This window comes from Leucopleurus acutus (assembly GCF_964270905.1).
Source record: "Leucopleurus acutus genome assembly, chromosome: 2".
Lineage (NCBI taxonomy): Eukaryota > Metazoa > Chordata > Mammalia > Artiodactyla > Delphinidae > Leucopleurus > Leucopleurus acutus.
Window position 1 is genome coordinate 165,115,984 of NC_139143.1, and position 19,435 is coordinate 165,135,418.

General features: G+C 38.6%; 1 protein-coding gene across 1 annotated transcript in view; it reads left to right on the forward strand.

The window, feature by feature from the left end:
- Positions 1 to 802: 802 nt before the first annotated feature.
- PSMB2 (proteasome 20S subunit beta 2) overlaps positions 803 to 19,435 on the forward strand; it is a 35,623-nt gene continuing 16,990 nt past the window's right edge. The window contains exons 1-3 of the mRNA XM_082833596.1: positions 803 to 1,007; positions 5,363 to 5,485; positions 8,525 to 8,595. Of these exons, the coding sequence (XP_082689722.1) occupies positions 917 to 1,007; positions 5,363 to 5,485; positions 8,525 to 8,595 (285 nt within the window). The 5' untranslated portion in view covers positions 803 to 916. The remainder of the gene's footprint in view (positions 1,008 to 5,362; positions 5,486 to 8,524; positions 8,596 to 19,435) is intronic.

Here is a 19,435-nt window from a genome sequence, read left to right on the forward strand (position 1 = left end):
GCTGGAAGAAACATTCAGAAGGGAGTAAGGACTACACATTTCTGCAGAAGCAAGTGAATTGCACGGTTGTGTCTGGAGATACAATTGCAACCGGTTTTCCATTTCTGAGGCAGCTAGTATGGCTCGTATGAAGACTCAATTGTGAAACCATTCAAATGTCAGAAACTAATCATGGAATATATCAGCTTTCCCCGGAATGGCTGCAACATATAAAGGGATGGCTGTGCTTTTTCCTATTAAAATATGAGTAATACGTGAGCATTGTGAAACATTCAAATAATACAGATGTGTACAAAATAAAAAGTGAAAGTGCTCCCTTCAAATCACCGTTACCAGAGGTAGCAACTACATACAATTTGAGGTTGGAACATCATAAAAAGATCTTTTACGATTTTAGTCTTCATGCTTAGATCTTTAACGCATTCATATTTTACTTTTATTAAACATGTAAAAAGGGGTCCTTTCACGTTTTTATTTTTCCTACTAGCTTGCAGGTAAGGGGTTTCTGGCGATATTCTACCGAGCACCGAAGGGAAACGGCCATCCAGAGACGCATGCCTTTTGGCACACACGTGTGCTCGGCACTTTATATATAGTGCATGATTCCCTCCTCAAGCGAGTTTTAAACTCTCAGTTATAAATAAAGAAACTAGGCATTACATAAGTGAAGTGGTCTGTACTGCCGGGATTGCGAGAGACCTGGACAGGGCCAAGAGCCGAGGAAAGATTTTTCACACACGCCCACTTTCCAAACTCTCGCGACAGTTGTACGTCATCCAAGAGCGCCGTTGGCCGGGACGCTAGCGAGGTCTGCGTCGCGCGGATCTTTGCTCGGTTGTGCTGTCTCACCCGTGAGGCCGAGAAGCCCGGCAGTCCCGGGCTCCATCGAACCTGCAGTCCCCGGCCTCCTGCCGCCATGGAGTACCTCATCGGCATCCAGGGCCCTGACTATGTCCTTGTCGCCTCCGACCGGGTGGCCGCTAGCAATATTGTCCAGATGAAGGACGGTGAGAGGAAACAGGGGAGGCCCGGGCCTGGGTATAGGGGCACCCGGGAGGAGTTCGTGGGGGGGGGCGGTTGGGTGAGTACCAGGGAGGTCTGGGAGGTGGAACCCCGACTGCCCTGGTCTGCACTTGCTTAGTTTTAGAATTAGGAAACAGGAAGACAAATTTAGGGCCTTGACTTTCGCTCCTCCCAGGGCTCCTGGGTCAGTACTCTTCTCTGGCTTTTGCTGAATGCTTGCTGGGCGAGAGTTGCTTAAGGGAATTAAGTTTTTAAGTGTCTAAGCGCCAGCCTGGCTCCAGGATTCCTAGATCCCCTAATCTCTGATAAATTTCCTGTTGTCGGGCTGATGACGTTAGTTTGCTGGCAGCATAAGGTGGGATCTTGGGGAGAGTGAGAGACTGTGGGGCTAGAAACCTGGCATTTGCCTTCCGCGGCCTGTATCTTCCCGAGTCTTAGCTCTGATCCTTCTTTTCCAGGGCACTGGCTGCCTAGTTTTCCTTACATTTATGTAGCTAGGGGAGTTAGGAAACTGGAGCCCTGTCACTTACTTGCTTTATGACTTTGTACAAGTTTTTTCTCAGTGCCCAGATTTCCTCATCTGCTAAATCGGGTTAGTAATACCAACCTCAAAAGCTTGTTGGGAGGATTGAGTGAAAAAGTTTTGTGCAAATGTTTAACACCATGACAAATACTTAGTAGTAAACATACTAAGCACTTATGTATGTATTATTTTAAGCAATTTACATTAATTCATTTACCCTTTTGAAATGGGTGCTATTGCATTGCCACTTTACAGATGACAGTTCTGAGGCATAGAGGTTAAGAAACTTGCCTAAGGCCACAAGTGGCAGAACCCAGGTTCAAACCTATGCAGTTTGACTCCATATCTTTTGCCATAACTGCTATACTATACTGTCTCCCTACAGTCAGTACTCAATAAATAATTTAAAAAAGATTTTGGTTGCTGATCTGTGGAATTGAAGAGTGGGTTTTCGTGACTGATCATAGGCATACTGCTGTTAAAAGAGTATTATACTTTGGCTCAGATGATTTAATGTTCATTTCATAAATAGGTTTTGGGCACCTATGTGTCCATTACAGTGCTAGGTGCTAAAGGGATGCAAAGAAGAATAAGATGTGGTCCTTATCTTAGAAGTTACAGTTTAATAAGGGATTCACATATTAGTACAGATAATTATGACACAAGCTAGAAAATGATGCTGCATATGAAAAGTACAATCAGGCTTCTCAGGTAGTGCAGAGGAAGCAGAGTTGTTTTTAGGTACTCCAGAGGAAGAAGAGATTCTAGTTGTAGAGACTAGGGAAAGCTTTGAGAGCAGATAACAGTTCATTTTGGGCTTAATGAAAGAAAAATTATTAAATTTTAAAACATTTATGGTATGGATTGTTCCTCAAGTCAAATTATGAAATTCCATGATTAGTTTGTAGAAGTTTTATTTGTAAACCATGTTTTCCAAAAGAGTCAATTTGTTTTTTTGAGGGTAAATCTGTCCATTATTTTGAATATTAAGACCTTTGACATGCAAGTGAGTTTAGCATGAAGTAGTGTCTAGATAGAGCTATAACAAAGTCAGTACGTTTATAGGTGTTCTGTTTCATCACATTAATGAGTATGAAATCATTTTGAAAAATAAAACGTGTTTTAAGCCTACCTACATACACAGTACTTCTAGGTGTTATAGGGTATGCAGTGTATTGGGTATAATCCATAAAGTTATCTAAGACATTAAAAAAACAGGAAATAAATACTACAAGATGATTTTATATGATGAAAGAAGTATCACGTTAATTTTTAAATCAATGGTTTCAAAAGTAAATCCTTATTTTATTCAGAGAAAAGAAATCACTGTGGTCTATAGAAGAAAGATGAATTTGAGCTAGTTCTTGAAAATGGTTGGAAATAACTGTACTCAGCTCTGATTTTCCCTATAGTGTTTTACGATATAAAAATGTTCATGGGGCTTCCCTGATGGCGCAGTGGTAGAGTCCGCCTGCTGATGCAGGGGACACGGGTTCGTGTCCCGGTCCGGGAAGATCCCACATGCCGCGGAGTGGCTAGCTAGACCCGTGAGCCATGGCCGCTGAGCCTGCGTGTCCGGAACCTGTGCTCCTCAACGGGAGAGGCCACAACAGTGAAAGGCCCGGTTACCGGGAAAAAAAAAAAAAAAAGTTTATGGTAGAAGCTTTGGAGTAGCATGAGGACTTTTTCCTACCTTTCTTTTCATGAAGGAACTGTGTAGAGTAGGCAAGAATGCTGAAAATGAATAACCTTTTGAGATTCATTTTTCTCCAGGTATAAAATGAGAGTGATACTTCCAATCAGTTTTTTGGTTTGTCACTTTGTAAGATATTTTGATACTGTAGAGGAGATATTTCCCAGAGATTGCTTGCTTATTAAAATGGCACAATTCTTCAGTTTGGTTATATGCCACATTTCATTTCTCTTCTGGCTTGTATAGAATTGCTTTTAAATTACAGTACCTCAGCCCACACAGATTGCTCTTTTTTCTGAATTCCTGTAACATGTATAATCTGAACTACATTGTCTCACACTGAGTATGATAATATTGTACATGTACAGTTTTCCCCACCTATGAGTTAGGCAGGTGTAAGTGATAGTATTACCATGTTACACACTTGGAAACTGGCTTAGAAAGGGCAAATAATTTGCCCGAGTTCAGAGTGCTGAACCCAGATTATAACCAAGGTCTATTGGGTTCCAGTCTAGAGTATTGTACACTCATGTTGCTTATTTTGTCTGTTTGTATCATGTATGTGGATCTTTTAAGTTCTTTGTCAAGGATCAGAAATTTCCTAGAGCTACATAGGCTATTTCCTGCATAACTCAAGGAGTAATTAGCATCTATCACTTTTTTTTTTTATATCCCCCTTCACCAATCACTGGCCACACAATAGATGTTTAAAAAATACTTTTGGCCTTGAATTAAGTTCATTTCAAAATTGAACAGTTTACTGTCTCAAAATTTAGCATTTCTTCTAATTGTAACGTAAATTCTTTGTAAACAAGCTCCCCCCGCCCCCCTGAAATAAGAACAGCTTTTTTTCTCATTATGATAATAAACTTATTAAGTAATATTTTCATACAAAGATGATGCATATTAAGTATAGACATTTTAGGAAATACTCATAAGCATAATGAAGGAAATAAAAATTGCCTGTACTTTTGCCACTGGCAAGAACTCAGATGCCAGTGGCATCTAATTCTCTTTTGGTTCTTTTTCTTTGCATAGATAATATATTTATAAGTGAATTTTTTCTTTCATAAACAGTTTTGCAAATTAATAGTCTTTAAGTCTCCTGTAGCCTATAACAAATAAAAGTGTGTTTATTTAGGAGTTTCAAGGCAATTTGATACTATCTACAGGCACATTTTATGTGCCCCCCCCCCCACAAAGTCTAGGAAACCAAATTACTGGTATCTACAACTCTCAAACACTTGTAAAGTACTTAACTGTAGCATTCTGTTTTTAAAATCCTATTAAGAGATTTTGACATTTCAGAAGCTTTTAAACAGGAAGCATGTCTCCCAGGGAAGATTATTCAGCACTATTTGAAAAATGAAAAGTGAAAGTGAGAGTAAGATAGGGAGATTTAGCCTTTTTCTGAAGCTACAGACTGAATATGGAGTTTTCTTCCTTGGGCATTAATTGCTATCTGAATATTTATTTATCTGTTTAATCTGAATGAGTCTGGTTCAGTTAGATAAGATTAGAGCATTGGGATTTTTGAGGTATTTTTAAATAGTTTAGTATTACAATATTTGTTAGAATTTTTGCTTTGGCATTCATTTTAACTTTCTCTTTGCTTTGGAAATGGAGTTGGTTTACTTTCTATGGTGATTTATATTCTCAGTTGATTTTTTCTTCTTTCTTGACATGGTTCCTTAATTGTAGCACCGGTAGTTTTCATATATGTTTTTGTATGTGTATATGTAATAATTAACATTTGTACTTGTGGAGACATTTCAGGGCTTTGTAATCATGAGCCTAAAGATAATGGCCATTGGCTTGATTCCTTCAGTTTCTTTAATTGTTGTTCATTGTATTTCAAGTGCCTTGATGTTTTTATGTATATTTTCAGTTATCAGCTTTTACATATATTCTCCAGCTGAAATTGATATTAATAAAATATGCAGATGAATTTAACATGCAGATTGAGAGTAATTGATACAGTTGTCCATTAAAGTCTTCTAAAAACAGTGATTCATAAAATTATTCAGTATAGTAATTGTTAAACCTGATTATGGTTGCCTATGTAATAAGAATAAATTTCTGATCAGGCAGTTTCTAACAGTGTGTGTTTTTTCTTTGAGCAGATCATGACAAGATGTTTAAGATGAGTGAAAAAATCTTACTCCTATGTGTTGGAGAGGCTGGAGACACTGTACAGTTTGCAGAATATATTCAGAAAAACGTGCAGCTCTATAAGATGCGAAATGGTGGGTAATACTTAGAAAATGGCTTTGGTGGGTTTGTCTTTAAATTTGTATTGAAAGAGAATATTCTTTACTGGCAGTTCTATACATGAGCAAACCAATGTGGTCTTATTTTTATTTGAGTCTTCTTATTTTTGAAGCCTTAGCTAGATCCTCCTTCTGATCCTAAAGATTTTCTACAAAAATCCCAGAGCAGAAAAGAGAACCATTACAACACTAATACTTGGGGGATAAAACTAATACCATCTTGAAAAATGAGCATGTTAATATCAGACTTTTTAAGTGTTAGAGAATGTGATTTGGAAATCTCAGAGCTAAAAGACCTAAGTTAAACTTGGTTTTACTATTTTTTTTTTTTGTCTTTTTTTTTTTAACATCTTTATTGGGGTATAATTGCTTTACAATGGTGTGTTAGTTTCTGCTTTATAACAAAGTGAATCAGTTATACATATACATATGTTCCCATATCTCTTCCCTACTATTTTTTTTAATGTGACAAGTCACTTATCCTCTCTGAACCTTTATTTTCCTTATCTCTAAAATGGTATTATTGGGAATTCCCTGGCGGTCCAGTGGTTAGGGCTCCATGCTTCCATTGCAGGGGGCACGGGTTCAATCCCTGGTCGAGGAATTAAGATCCTGCAAGCCATGTGGTATGGCCAAAAACCAAACAAACAAACAAATAAAATGGTATTATAATAATATTAATAAATAATATGTATGAAAATGCATATTTGTTTTTAAACAAAATTTAAATTCTGTGTAATTATAGGAGATTTACTGTGTCATAAAAGGGTTCTGCCTTGCCTCCCTGGTAGGTTCTTGTCTAGGGAGATAATTAGGATTTTTGTGAGATATTTTGTGAGCTCTCTCTGCGGCTAATGAACTCTTATCCACTGGGAAAGCCTCCCTGTGAAATAATACTAGCCACTAGCCCTCTGATCCAGGGAAGTGTATAGTGATGCTCCAGCAGAAAGAACCTTCCTTCCAGTTACTTACTTCACAGTGCAATAATACTGTTATACACAGCACTGCTATAATGTGGCACTGTGAAGGAGCTTAATTTGAATATAATTGTATGTGTAAAATGACTAGATATGATCTATTTGTATAGTTTTTTAGGCAGCAGACTTAGCATCATGCATTAAATTCTGTAAATATTTTTGAGGGCCTCATCTATGTTAAGCACTCTGCCTAGTACCACAGAGAATTCAAAGATGAATATGGTTCAGTTCCTGCCATTCAGGAACCTAAAGTGCATGGTGTTTAGGTTTAAGCAAGTTTAGAATAGTTTAATAATTATTTTTTAACGACTCTACTTATTGCCTGCATGTCCTGCGAAGGATGCCAGTGTTTCTGAAGTACAGTCAGTAGAGCAATACTTCACTGTCCTGTCCCAGGAGAGGGAGGAAGAATAAACAAGAGAGGTTCTGTTACGTAGCTGTCAGGGTCTAAAGTCAGTGCATAAAACAAAAATTGTATGTGACTAAAATTAAAGTAAGTCATATACTAAAAATTGTATATGACTAAACCCCTTAAGCGGGGGACTTCCCTGGTGGTCCAGTGGTTAAGACTCCACGCTTCCAATGCAGGGAGCGTGGGTTCGATCCCTGGTTGGGGAACTAAGATCCCATATGCTGTGTGGTGCAGCCAAAAAAAAAAAAAAACCCTTAAGTTACCTGTCAAGTATAGTTTTGTGCATGTATCCTTACACAGTAACTCTTATGCATATTAAAATTTAAGAACTAAGCCAAAATAAGGGAAAGAAAGAAAAATCTATATGCAGATGATCAGGCATCAGACTTTTCTGCCTTTAAGATAATTGTCAAATCCTTAGTACTGTTTATAGAGGGTTAGGTAGAGAATTGAAAAGCATTCCTGCTTATTCAGAATTGCTTCCATCATAGTTTAACATGTACTAGTAGACTTTTTGTAAGGATGAAATTCAGTAATGTATGTGAAAGCACCTAGCATAGACCCTGAAACATAGTAGCTGTTGTATAAATATTTGTTAGAATTTTAATCTACATCTTATCTGCTGTGACACTGGTGTTTGGAATGTTGTAGGAAATAACCACATGCTCTCTTTCCAAACTGGCATATTCTGTGTGGGTCTACTGAATTGTGGGTCATTCTTGTGTCTTTTGGCACTAGCCCCATTTTACTGGGGAATTAATTCCCAAAGTGAGTGCATTGTTAATGCACACCTGACGCCATTCCTCTGGGCTGTACTTTTGCTGGCATTACAACTTTATTTAGAGGTTTTATGCTGGAGATCCTCTATTTTTTTTTTTTTTTTTTTTGCGGTACGCGGGCCTCTCACTGTTGTGGCCTCTCCCATGGCGGAGCACAGGCTCCGGACGCGCGGGCTCACTGGCCATGGCTCACGGGCCTAGCCGCTCTGCGGCATGTGGGATCTTCCCGGACCGGGGCATGAACCCGTGTCCCCTGCATCGGCAGGCGGACCCTCAACCACTGCCACCAGGGAAGCCCGAGATCCTCTATTTTTAAAATATTGTAGATAGTGATAGAAACATTTTTTCCCTGTGGCTTGTACTTTTGAAAATATTACACTTCTTAATAAAATGTCTTTTTTTTTAAAGAAAAGAAAACCTTATAAAGTATGTCTCTGAGGCTATCCTAATTTCCAGCCTCTCTTTTCCCGATATCCCTTTTTATATAAATTTTAAAAATTGTCATCTCAAGACCTCTTTCTTTTTTTCCAACACCTGTGTATTTGTACCTCTTTCCTTCTACAGAGGAAACCACAGTCTGTTGATGAAGGAATAGCTTGAGCAAGGCTATGAATTTGATCTCACTGTAGAATAATTACCTTGGTTCTGTTTTATGAACAGTAATTACTGCCAGTACTAACTAGCTATTTCACAGCCGTTGACAAGAAGTATGATTGCACTCTTTATTCGGTGTATACTCTGAATGTCCAGAGGGTGGTAGGCTGTAAGAACAGGAGTAGTGGAAGGATTTGGGTACTGATATTCCTTCTGCTTCACTTTAAATATGATTATTTATCTTTCATACCAGGTTATGAATTGTCTCCCACAGCAGCAGCTAATTTCACTCGCCGAAACCTGGCTGACTATCTTCGGAGTCGGGTAAGCAATATAGCAAGCAGCCTTAGGAGCAGAGAAATCTGTGCTTCTTTTCTGTTCCTGTTACACACGAGTAGTATTTTTGCCCTATTTGGCCTTCGTGAGCCCTTACCATTGCTACTTGTTATTTTTCAGTCTTGCTGGATTTGTTTTTTCTTTCTGCATAGTTGCTAGTTAAAGCCCAGAGGGTGAATATACATTGCAGAGAATTTGGATGGGGTACACCAACAGGAAGGCCCTGTGATGGCCTTTTAATTTTTTTTCAGTGTTCTCATAGCAAACCATGTTTCTTATTTCCATGGTTGAATTACTCGGTAGTAGAGATAAAACCTTAAAAATAATAATGCAAATTTCATTTTGAGATTAACTGTGTCTTTCAATGACTCTTCTTGCCTATGCACACAGAATTATTCTTTCTCACTTATTCTGGCCTTGTTACCTTAGAGCTGTCACTGTTCCATTGACAGCATGTTAAAAGATGCAACATTAAGTTAAGGATTGAATGAAAAAAGAAAGAAAGAAAGGGGAAAAAAAGCCTTGACTGTATTAAAGATTGTATAGGATGTGCTAAGAATGTTCGTATGATTGCTAAAGGTGTGTATTCCCTTTCCACAGGGACTTTGTAAACGGAGCTTTACCATGTGACCTTACCCCCTGTGCCTGTTTACTCATCTATGAAATCGAGATAACTTCCTAACCCCGCAGGAGTGCTAGGAAAATGAATGCTTGTAAATCATAATATTTAACATTCATGTGACTTTTGCCCAAAGCATTTTGCTTAATAATTTAATCTACTCACTAGTCCGCTGAGATATATAGCAGTTAATTCTCTATCAGTGATACGGAATGAAAAGCATAAAGTGGCAAAGGGATTAGCTGCAGGTCACACAGCAGGTCAGGCAAAAGCTACACTAATGGTGCCATAATTACTTGCCTGCTCTGCCTTGACAGCTCCTTGGTTTTTCAGTAATGTTCATAGAACATAGTTTGTTGTTTTTTTTTTCCATCTGGACTTGATTAAGCTGAGTTATGACAGAAATCAAAACAAGTACAGGCTTTTGGTTTATTTTAGTTATTTTTTACAGATCTTTAAAGCAGTTTATTTTCTAGTGCCTAATAATGCTGAACTGAGAACTCAATAAATAGAATCTCTTTTTTAAATTAATTAATTTTTATTGGAGTATAGTTGCTTTACAATGTTGTTGTAGTTTCTACTGTACAGCAAAGTGAATCAGCTATACATATACATATATCCTCTCTTTTTTGGATTTCCTTCCCATTTAGGTCACCACAGAGCATTGAGTCAAGTTCCCTGAACTATACAGTAGGTTCTCATTAGTTATCTTCAATAAATAGGATCTCTTTTTCTGTCTTTGACCAAGGGGTTTGTGCAATATGAAGGATTATGAAGTTTGAAGAGAAGCTAGAAATATGATGGGTAGGGGAGAGGAGACAAATTTACATGCATTGTTTTGATCTGGGTGAAAGGTCAGTGGCCATTTTTGTTCATTTCTCCACCAGAGAGGAAAATGAATCACATATGACCTTTCCTGCCACTTAGAATTTCCTGTGGTATTCAGTAAAGAGTGTGCTGTGGCTTGTTGTGTAAAATATTCCTCTGACTTGTCAGGCAGAATTGGAATAAGAATTCCAGCTTTGGGCACAATAAACACTTGTCTTAAATGCTACAGACATAAGTGAGTTAAGCTTCTTTTAGAATTGAGATAAGAGTGGCAATGTGCTTCATGCAAATGTAGTGAATCCGGTTAATCTCCTAGCAGAAATGTTTGATGTCTTAACAAATAAATATCCCTTGTAGACAGTGACATGGGGCTCTTGTAAATATTGATTACCTCTGCCTTGTGCTTCTAGGTCCAATCCCTGCTCCCCCACCCTCCAGTCAAAATAGATTGTTAGTTCTAAAATACTAATTCATATTTCAGTCATTTTATTATGGGGAGAGAGGTGATGGTAGTTTTTCAGTCTTCCTAATAACTAAAAAGTCACTAGATTTGGTACATTTGTATAGTCACACCAGTTGGCACATGAGACTTACTTTAAGTCAGCCAGTTAGCATGTGTAACTTTGTGTCTGTAGCTCAAATTGTTTGATTTCCGGTTTGCTGTGTACTGTGCTGTTTGCCAATTTTTTTGTAAATTGGTTCTTTAAGATGTAGGTGGTTTAGCTTGTTGGTTAAACACAGTGTCTGGAATTACATTGCCTGGGTTTAAATCTGCCCACTGACTTGCTAGCTATGTGTCTTTGGACAAATTCTAAGCTTAATTTCCCTACTTATAAGGTAATGGCACCTACTTCATAGAGTTTATAAAGATTAAATGAGGTAATCATGCGAAGTTGTTAGCACAGTGTATGGCACATAGATCTAATTAATAAATTCACTTTTGTTTTTATGCTGCTCTTACTGTTTGGTCAAAGAAGCAATTTAATAGCTATAAGTTATTTTCCTATCGGAGATTGTTGTGCTATTTTAGTTGAACTGATTTGCTGGTAAAGAGTGGGATACTGATATTGATAAGGAAAATAGAAATAAACCAACATTGACCATCTATTATGTGCTAGGCTTTTTTCTAGATTGACGCAGTCCAGTATGGTAGCCACTAGTCATATGTGGCTAATTAAATTTAAAATAATTAAAATTATCAATAGATGAATGGATAAAAAAGATATGGCATATATATGTGTATGTGTGTATATATATATATATATATATACACACACACACAATGGAATATTACTCAGCCATAAAAAAGAATGAAATTCTGCCATTTGCAACAATGTGGATGGACCTAGAGGGTACTAAGCTTAGTGAAATAAGTCAGAGAAAGACAAGTACTCTTACCATTTATATGTGGAATCTAAAAAATAAAACAAATGTATATAACAAAACAGAAACAGATTCACAGATACAGAGAACAAACTAGTGCTTACCAGTGGGGAGAGGGAAGAGAGGAGAGGCAAGATAGACGTATGGGATTAAGAGATACAGACTACTATGTATAAAATAAATGAGCGACAAGGATATATTGTACAGCACAGGGAAGTATAGCCATTATTTTGTAATAACTTTAAATGGGATATAATATATAAAAATATTGAATCCCTGTGTTAGATACCTGAAACTAATATAATATTGTAAATCAACTATGTTTCAATAAAAAATTTTATTTCAATTTAATTTAAAGTTCAGTTCCTAGGTCAGAGTCTCCTGGACTTTGAAAGAGAAATAAATTTTTGTTTCTTTAAAAAACTTTGGTTCCTCAGTCACATTAGCCACATTTCAAGTGCTCAATAGCCACATGTGGCTAATGGCTACCATATTGGACATTACAGATATAGAGCATTTTCATCATCATAGAAAGTTTTCTTGGACGGTGCTATCCTAGATAACCATATATGGGACCTTATTTAATGCTTCTTATGATACCATAAGATGAGTTAGTCCCATTTTGCTTACAGAGATGCTAAGACTGGTTAATAGAAGGGTTAAATATTTGTCTTATGTATCTAAGTATATGAGAGGAATATTTCTCTTATGTGTCCAAGTATACCAGAGGCACATATATCATCTATAAAAGGCTGAAGTAAGACTCTTAACTTCAAATACCATACTCTTTCATACTGTCTCCTTTATTAGTTACTGGACTAACGTACAAGTGTGCTTGTTCATTTGGGGAGGCATGAAATGTTCAGTTCTACTAAAAAGTCAAGATTTCCACATAGTATTATACAGTTAAGGTATAAATATGTGCCCATGGTAGGTGTTCAATAAATGTTTGCTGAATAAGTGTCATCCAGTTAGGTCCACATATACCATTGAAAATGTTATTGTGCATTTATACACTGGAAGGGAATTTTATTAAAGTATTCTTAATGAATAGGTGTTACTTCTTCATGTAAGAATTAAAGATATGAAATCAGCAGGAGAAGATGAAAAAGACACACAGATTGGAGGAAAAAATCAAGAGCCTTCGTTTTAGTTTTTATTTAGACGCATGTGTACAATTAAGTTGGTCTGCTCCTGGTTAGACCCCAACGAACGAGAAAGGGCTTATTAGGATTTTGCTATAGGTTTGACTCCCCAATCTCAAATAATTTTTTTCCCCCCAATCTTTTTTTTTTTTTTTTTTGCGGTATGTGGGCCTCTCACTGTTGTGGCCTCTCCCGTCGCGGAGCACAGGCTCCGGACGCGCAGGCTCAGCGGCCATGGCTCACGGGCCTAGCTGCTCCACAGCATGTGGGATCTTCCCGGACCGGGGCACGAACCCGTGTCCCCTGCATCGGCAGGTGGACTCTCAACCACTGCGCCACCAGGGAAGCCCTTTCCCCCAATCTTAAATGCTTATGAGGCTTCTTTGAGCATGGATTTTGGAGTCAGATATACCAAAGTTCTGGTCTCTTCTCTGGTATGTACTAGCTTGTGTAATCTTGAATAAGTTACTTATGTTTCCTGAGCCTCACTTTCTTCATCTGTTAAGAAGGAAGGAGTGATCAGTTGTGGCAAATTATATATGCCATTGGTTTAATAAATTTAATAAAATATATTTTGAATGAGTGAATGGTAACTCCCTGAAAAATAATAAGTATTTAATAAATGACTCCATCATTAAGGAACTGCTAGATTTTTAACAGGATTATTTTGAAAAATTTGTAATGACTTACAGGCATAGTTTGCATGATGCTTGTTTAACTTCTTATGATTTGATTAATGGACTACAGAAGGGAGAGTGATGAATTATGGAGCTATTTCTTGCTTGAAATGAATTATGTGGCACATTTGGTGTAGTCCATATGAATGCCCTAAAATTATCTGTTATTATCCATGGAGATCTCCGTTTTACGTATGTGGGAACTGAGAGATGAACCAGCCGGATTTGATATACTTGGGGAATGCAGAGTTTGTGACAAGACTTAGAGTAGAATCCTGGCCTCCATGGTGTGTAATCTTCAGGGCTTTACTATACTGCTATTCACTGGCCAAAGTGTTTTCAGAGAACCTTTTCTGAAGTGCTTGATGAGCCTTTGGTAATTTATCTTCTTATGGGGCTATACCTGTAAATGTTTAGCAGGCAAACAATAGAAATAATGTTGGAAAAATATCATCCAGCCTGGTATGGTGGTTTTCAAACTTTATTACATGAAGCTGCCTCAGGAAACTCACCAAGGCAGACCAGTGTAATGAAACTTTAGCTCTGTTTCATATAGATCAGCTCAATTTTTATCTATTTTAATTTTTTTGCTTTGTTTTTTTCTTGTTTGGTCATGCCGCATGACTTGTGGGATCTTAGTTCCCTGACCATGTATTGAACCCGGGCTCTGGCAGTGAAAACACCGAGTCCTAACCACTGGACCACCAGAGCATTCCCAACTTTTATCTATTTTATATATAGGAATTCCATGTAGGATTTTATTTGAAAAAGTGACTTCTCTGTCCCTTTCCTACTGAAGTTTGAAAACTAGTATAATTGAAAGATCCCTGCTGCAGGAGGTATAGCACTAGCTCTCCATGAGCTAGATGAAAAACCTTGGGAGAAAAAGCATATGGGTAATTTTTATGGTTTCTTCCAGCTCCCAAATAGCATGATTTAAAGATCTGATGTCAAATACTACAAAGCTACAGTAATCAAAACAACGTGGTATTGGCACAAAAACAGACATATAGATCAATGGAACAGAATAGAGAGCCAGAAATAAACCCACATACCTATGGTCAATTAATCAATGACAAAGGAGGCAAGAATATACAATGGAGAAAAGACAATCTTTAGCAAGTGGTATTGGGAAAGCTGGACAGTTACATGTACATCAGTGAAATTAGAACACTCCCTCTCACCACGTACAAAAATAAACTCAAAATGGTTTAAAGACCTAAATACAGGACATGCCACCATAAAACTCCTGTAAGAGAACATAAGCAAAACATTCTTGGACATAAATTGTGGCAATATTTTCTTAGGTCAGTCTCCCAAGGCAAAAGAAATAAAAGCAAAACTAAAGAAATGGGACCTAATCAAACTTAAAAGCTTTTGCATAGTGAAGGAAACCATCAACAAAACAAAAAGACAAAGTACGGAATGGGAGAAAATATTTACAAATGATGCTACTGACAAGGGGTTAATAGCCAAAATATACTAACAGCTCATAAAACTCAATATCACAAAAACAAACAACCCAATTAAAAAGTGGCCAGAAGACTTAAATAGACATTTCTCCAGAGAAGACATACAGATGACCAACAGGCACATGAAAAGATGCTCAACATTGTTTTTTCGTTTGTTTGTTTGTTATAAATTTCTTTATTGTATTTATTTAATTTTGGCTGTGCTGGGTCTTTGTTGCTGCGGACGGGCTTCTCTAATTGAGGCGAGCGGGGGCTACTCTTGGTTGTGGTGCATGGGCTTCTCATTGTGGTGGCTTCTCTTGTTGTGGAGCACAGGCTCTGGGCACACGTGCTTCAGTAGTTGCAGCACACGGGCTCAGTAGTTGTGGTTCGCGGACTCTAGAGCACAGGCTCAGTAGTTGTGGTGCACGGGCTTACTTGCTCCTCGGCATGTGGGATCTTCCCAGACCAGGGCTTGAACCTGTGTCCCCTGCATTGGCAGGCAGATTCTCAACTACTCTGCCACCAGGGAAGCCCTCAACATTGTTAATTATTAGAGAAATGCAAATCAAAACTATAATGAGGTATCACCTCACACCAGTCAGAATGGCTATCATCAAAAAGTCTACAGGGCTTCCCTGGTGGCGCAGTGGTTGAGAGTCTGCCTGCCGATGCAGGGGACACGGGTTCAAGCCCTGGTCTGGGAGGATCCCACATGCCGCGGAGCAGCTAGCCCCGTGAGCCACAATTACTGAGCCTGCGCGGCGTCTGGAGCCTGTGCTCTGCAGCAGGAGAGGCTGCAATAGTGAGAGGCCTGCGCACCGCGATGAGGAGTGGCCCCCACTTGCCACAACTAGAGAAAGCCCTCGCACAGAAACGAAGACCCAACACTGCCATAAATAAATAAATAAATAAATAAAAAATAAAAAAAAATAAATAAAAAAAAAGTCTACAAATAATAAATGCTGGAGAGCGTGTGGAGAAAAGGGAACCCTTGTACACTGTTGGTGGGAATGTAAATTGGTGCAGACACTATGGAAAACACTATGGAGGTTCCTTAAAAAATTAAAAATAGAGTTGCCATATGATCCAGCAATCCCACTCCTGGGCATATTTCCAGAAAAGACAAAAGCTCTAATTCGAAAAGATACATGTACCCCGATGTTCATAGCAGCACTGTTTACAACAGCCAAAACATGGAAACAGCCCAAGTGCCCATCAACAGACAACTGGTTTAAGAAGATGTGGTATATATACACAGTGGAATATTACTCAACCGTAAAAAAACAATGAAATAATGCCATTCACAGCAACAATGATGGACCTAGAGAATATCATATTAAGTGAAGTAAGTCAGGTGGAGAAAGACAAATATTTTATGATATCATTTATATGTGGAATCTAAAAAAATAATACAAATGAACCTATTTTGTATAAAATAGAAACAGACTCACAGACTTAGAAAACAAACTATGGTTACCAAAGGAGAAGGGGACGAGTGGGGGTTAAATTAGAAGTATGGGATTAACAGACATAAACTACTCTACATAGAACAGATAAGGAGCAAGGATTTACTATATAACACAGGGAACTATGTTCAAGATCTTGTAATAACCTATGATGAAAAACAATCTGAAAAAAATATATATAGCTGAATCACTTTGCTGTATACCTGAAATGAATACAATCTTGTAAATCAAAACTATACTTCAATTTAAAAAAAAAAAAAGATCTGATGTCAGGACCATAACCTGACTTGAATTTATTTTTTTCAGTGAAAGGGAAAGAATATAAAGGAGAGAATTTCAGGTATCAGTCATTTCCAGACGTGACTCGACTCAGCACTCTGGCCTGAATTTGAGTGTGTTTGGTCTGGTTAATAGTAGGCAGGTATTGTGTGGTCCTGTCCTAGAAGAACCCTGTTGCTTTGAGCCTTCTATTCAAAGGACAATATTGTCCTCGTGCCTTTGGTGGCTGGCCCAAAGATATCTGTTTATTGGTATCAGTGAGGTCATGTGACCTTGTGAACAGATGGCCCAGGTGGAACCTTGACTTTGCAGGTCTTGTCCCCTAAAAACAACCAACCATTTGTTACATGTGATTAAAATATCACTAACAAGGGTAATTTCACAAGCTTTGGCAAACGTGGTTAGCAGGATGTGACATGACACAGCACTGCCTTCTTCCTCCATGTGCCATCTCCCTTGAGGCCTCATCTCCCCTGCTCACCCCCGTCTCACCCATGCCCAGGCTTGCCTTCCAGCTCACCTGCTCCAGATGGGTGGCACAGTGGGAGGACACTGGCAAAGGCAGATGTGTTTATTTTCCAGAGACAAAATGTTGTGCTCCTGCATATGGCAGTGCCTTGAAGCAAATGGCAGCCTTTGACACTGCTGCCATGCAGCCTGGGCATCTTGACAGACAGAGCTGGCTTACTTTTGGTGATGAGGAAATTGAAAAAAAATACCAAGATGTTCATCATGAAACTCAGGGAGTTTCAACGCAAGCAGTGTTTTTTTTAGACCTGGAGAGCAGTTTTCTTCCCTGCCAGACCTCAGTTAGCTAGTCAGCTAGCTGGATTTTCACTATGGGCCAAGAGTTAAATGTCTGTTAATTACTTTTGTCTACTAACCTTAATAGAACATAAAGTAAAAACTTAAAACATATGGCTACATATAGATGGACTTTCAATGGTATTGTAAGACATGTGCATCCCAGGTCACATCTTGCTGGAATCTCTTAGGATTGGGAGTGGCTCATATCTGCCCCATTGGAGATACCACTGTTCTATTTTTAGTGGTCATTTTGATTATCCAAAGGCCCAGGGACAGATGTGCCTTGAAGTTGAGATGCCTTAATTAGTATGACAACACTTGGTGCTTATAGTGTTTTTCTGCCAAGAAGAATAAGAATTCTGACACTTGCCCTTTTAAGCAGTTTGCTTATACAGTCATTAGGGCTTGACTCAGTCCATTAAGGAGACAAAGACTTGGATGTTGAGTCATTACACTTACTAGTCTCCTAGAAAAAAATGGCTTAAGAACATCCTTCTTTAAAAGTTACTGGCTTTGGGGCTTCCCTGGTGGCACAGTGGTTGGGAGTCCGCCTGCTGATGCAGGGGACGCGGGTTCGTGCCCCGGTCCGGGAGGATCCCGCATGCTGCGGAGCAGCCGGGCCTGTGAGCCAAAAAAAAAAAAAAAAAGTTACTGGCTTTATCAGGAAACCTTTTTTCTTTTTTTTAAAATATGTGCTGTTTTTCCCAGTCCTAGCGCTGACAGAGTTAGGAGTTTGCAGGTGTAAAGCCCTCCCCCCTCCCCTTCCCCATCTCTCTCCAGGGGGTTGTATGTGAGAAGGTGTTGCTTTCTCACTCAGAGAGCATATATGTGCTACCCTGTTGTATGCCTGCTGTGAGCATAGAGAACCCCTCTTCTGGTTGAATGGAATGAGCCTATTGGGTGGCTGGGATTGTGTGTCCCCATAATGCCAACTTTTCACTTAAAGCATCTTTCCTATCCACAATGGGGATGAAGCAAATATAGGTAATTGGTCTTAAATTTGTGTTGTTTTGAAACTTGTGTCTTGAAAATTATGTGGTTTCCTGTTAAGGTTTGGTTTAAGCTGTACGCAGCAGAGTACTGTTTTACTAAGCAGCAGAGTGTTTACCATTAGAAATATAGATTTACCCTACCTTTTAATATTGCTTTAAACCAGTGCCTTGGCCTGTGGGGGCATGCTCTCACACATACTCACAGATAGAAATACACATGTACCCTGGCATCTTAATGCTTCTCTTTACCTGCCATAGCCCAGGATCATGCAGAGATATGAATTCAGGGGCTGATCCAAAAAACTGTGAGGTTTTCTTTATTCTCTCCCACAGTTATCTAAAATGAAGGGGAATGGAAAGCCTTTGGAGGGAGAAATAGTTGACTGTTCTATTTCTTGACCTTGTTTGTAGTTAACTGTATGTTCACTTTATTCATTAAGCTGTACATGTATATTTGATACACTTTTATGTGAGCGTGTTGTTCCACCAAAAAAGTTTAAGAGAATAAAACAGAAGAGTAAAGGGGTAGGAAAGCGTAACACATTTTTTAAGAGCTAAAAATGAAAAAAAGTTCAGATTTACCATTACTTTTGAGTGTAGACAATAGAGCAGATAGCATGAACTAGATTGGAAAGAAAAAGGGAAGGGAGAGGAAATAATCTCTGAATCCTTATAAACTGAAATGCCCTGCCAGAATTCCACATTTCCCTTTCTGATGCCTCCTAATTTGTACAGTTTTGTACAGCTGAGAAGTTCCATAGGTGCTGATAGCCATCCATTCAACAAATCTACAGCCTGCATTGTCCTTGGGGCTGAGGAAACAGGTGCAAAGCTCAGTGTGTGCCTTCACATGGGGCAATAGAGAAGTAAATAGTCAACTGTACTGCAGAGTGACAAGTACTGCAGTAGCCTTACAGGTAGTTGCTCTGCGAATAGAGCCTAACTTGAGCTTTGAAGGACCAGCTGTCATTAAAGCAAAGATGAAACAGAAAGGAAAACTGGAGGCGCAGACCTGAAGGAGTGTGAGAGAGCAGGTTAGGTTAGGCACAGTGATTTTCTAATGATGTTTGGGGCAGGCACAAATAGTTCTCTGAACCTCCTATTCCTAATTTTTTATCTGTTTTAACTAGTGGAGTACAGAATACAAAGTAGGGCTCTATTGATGGGAAAACAAATAG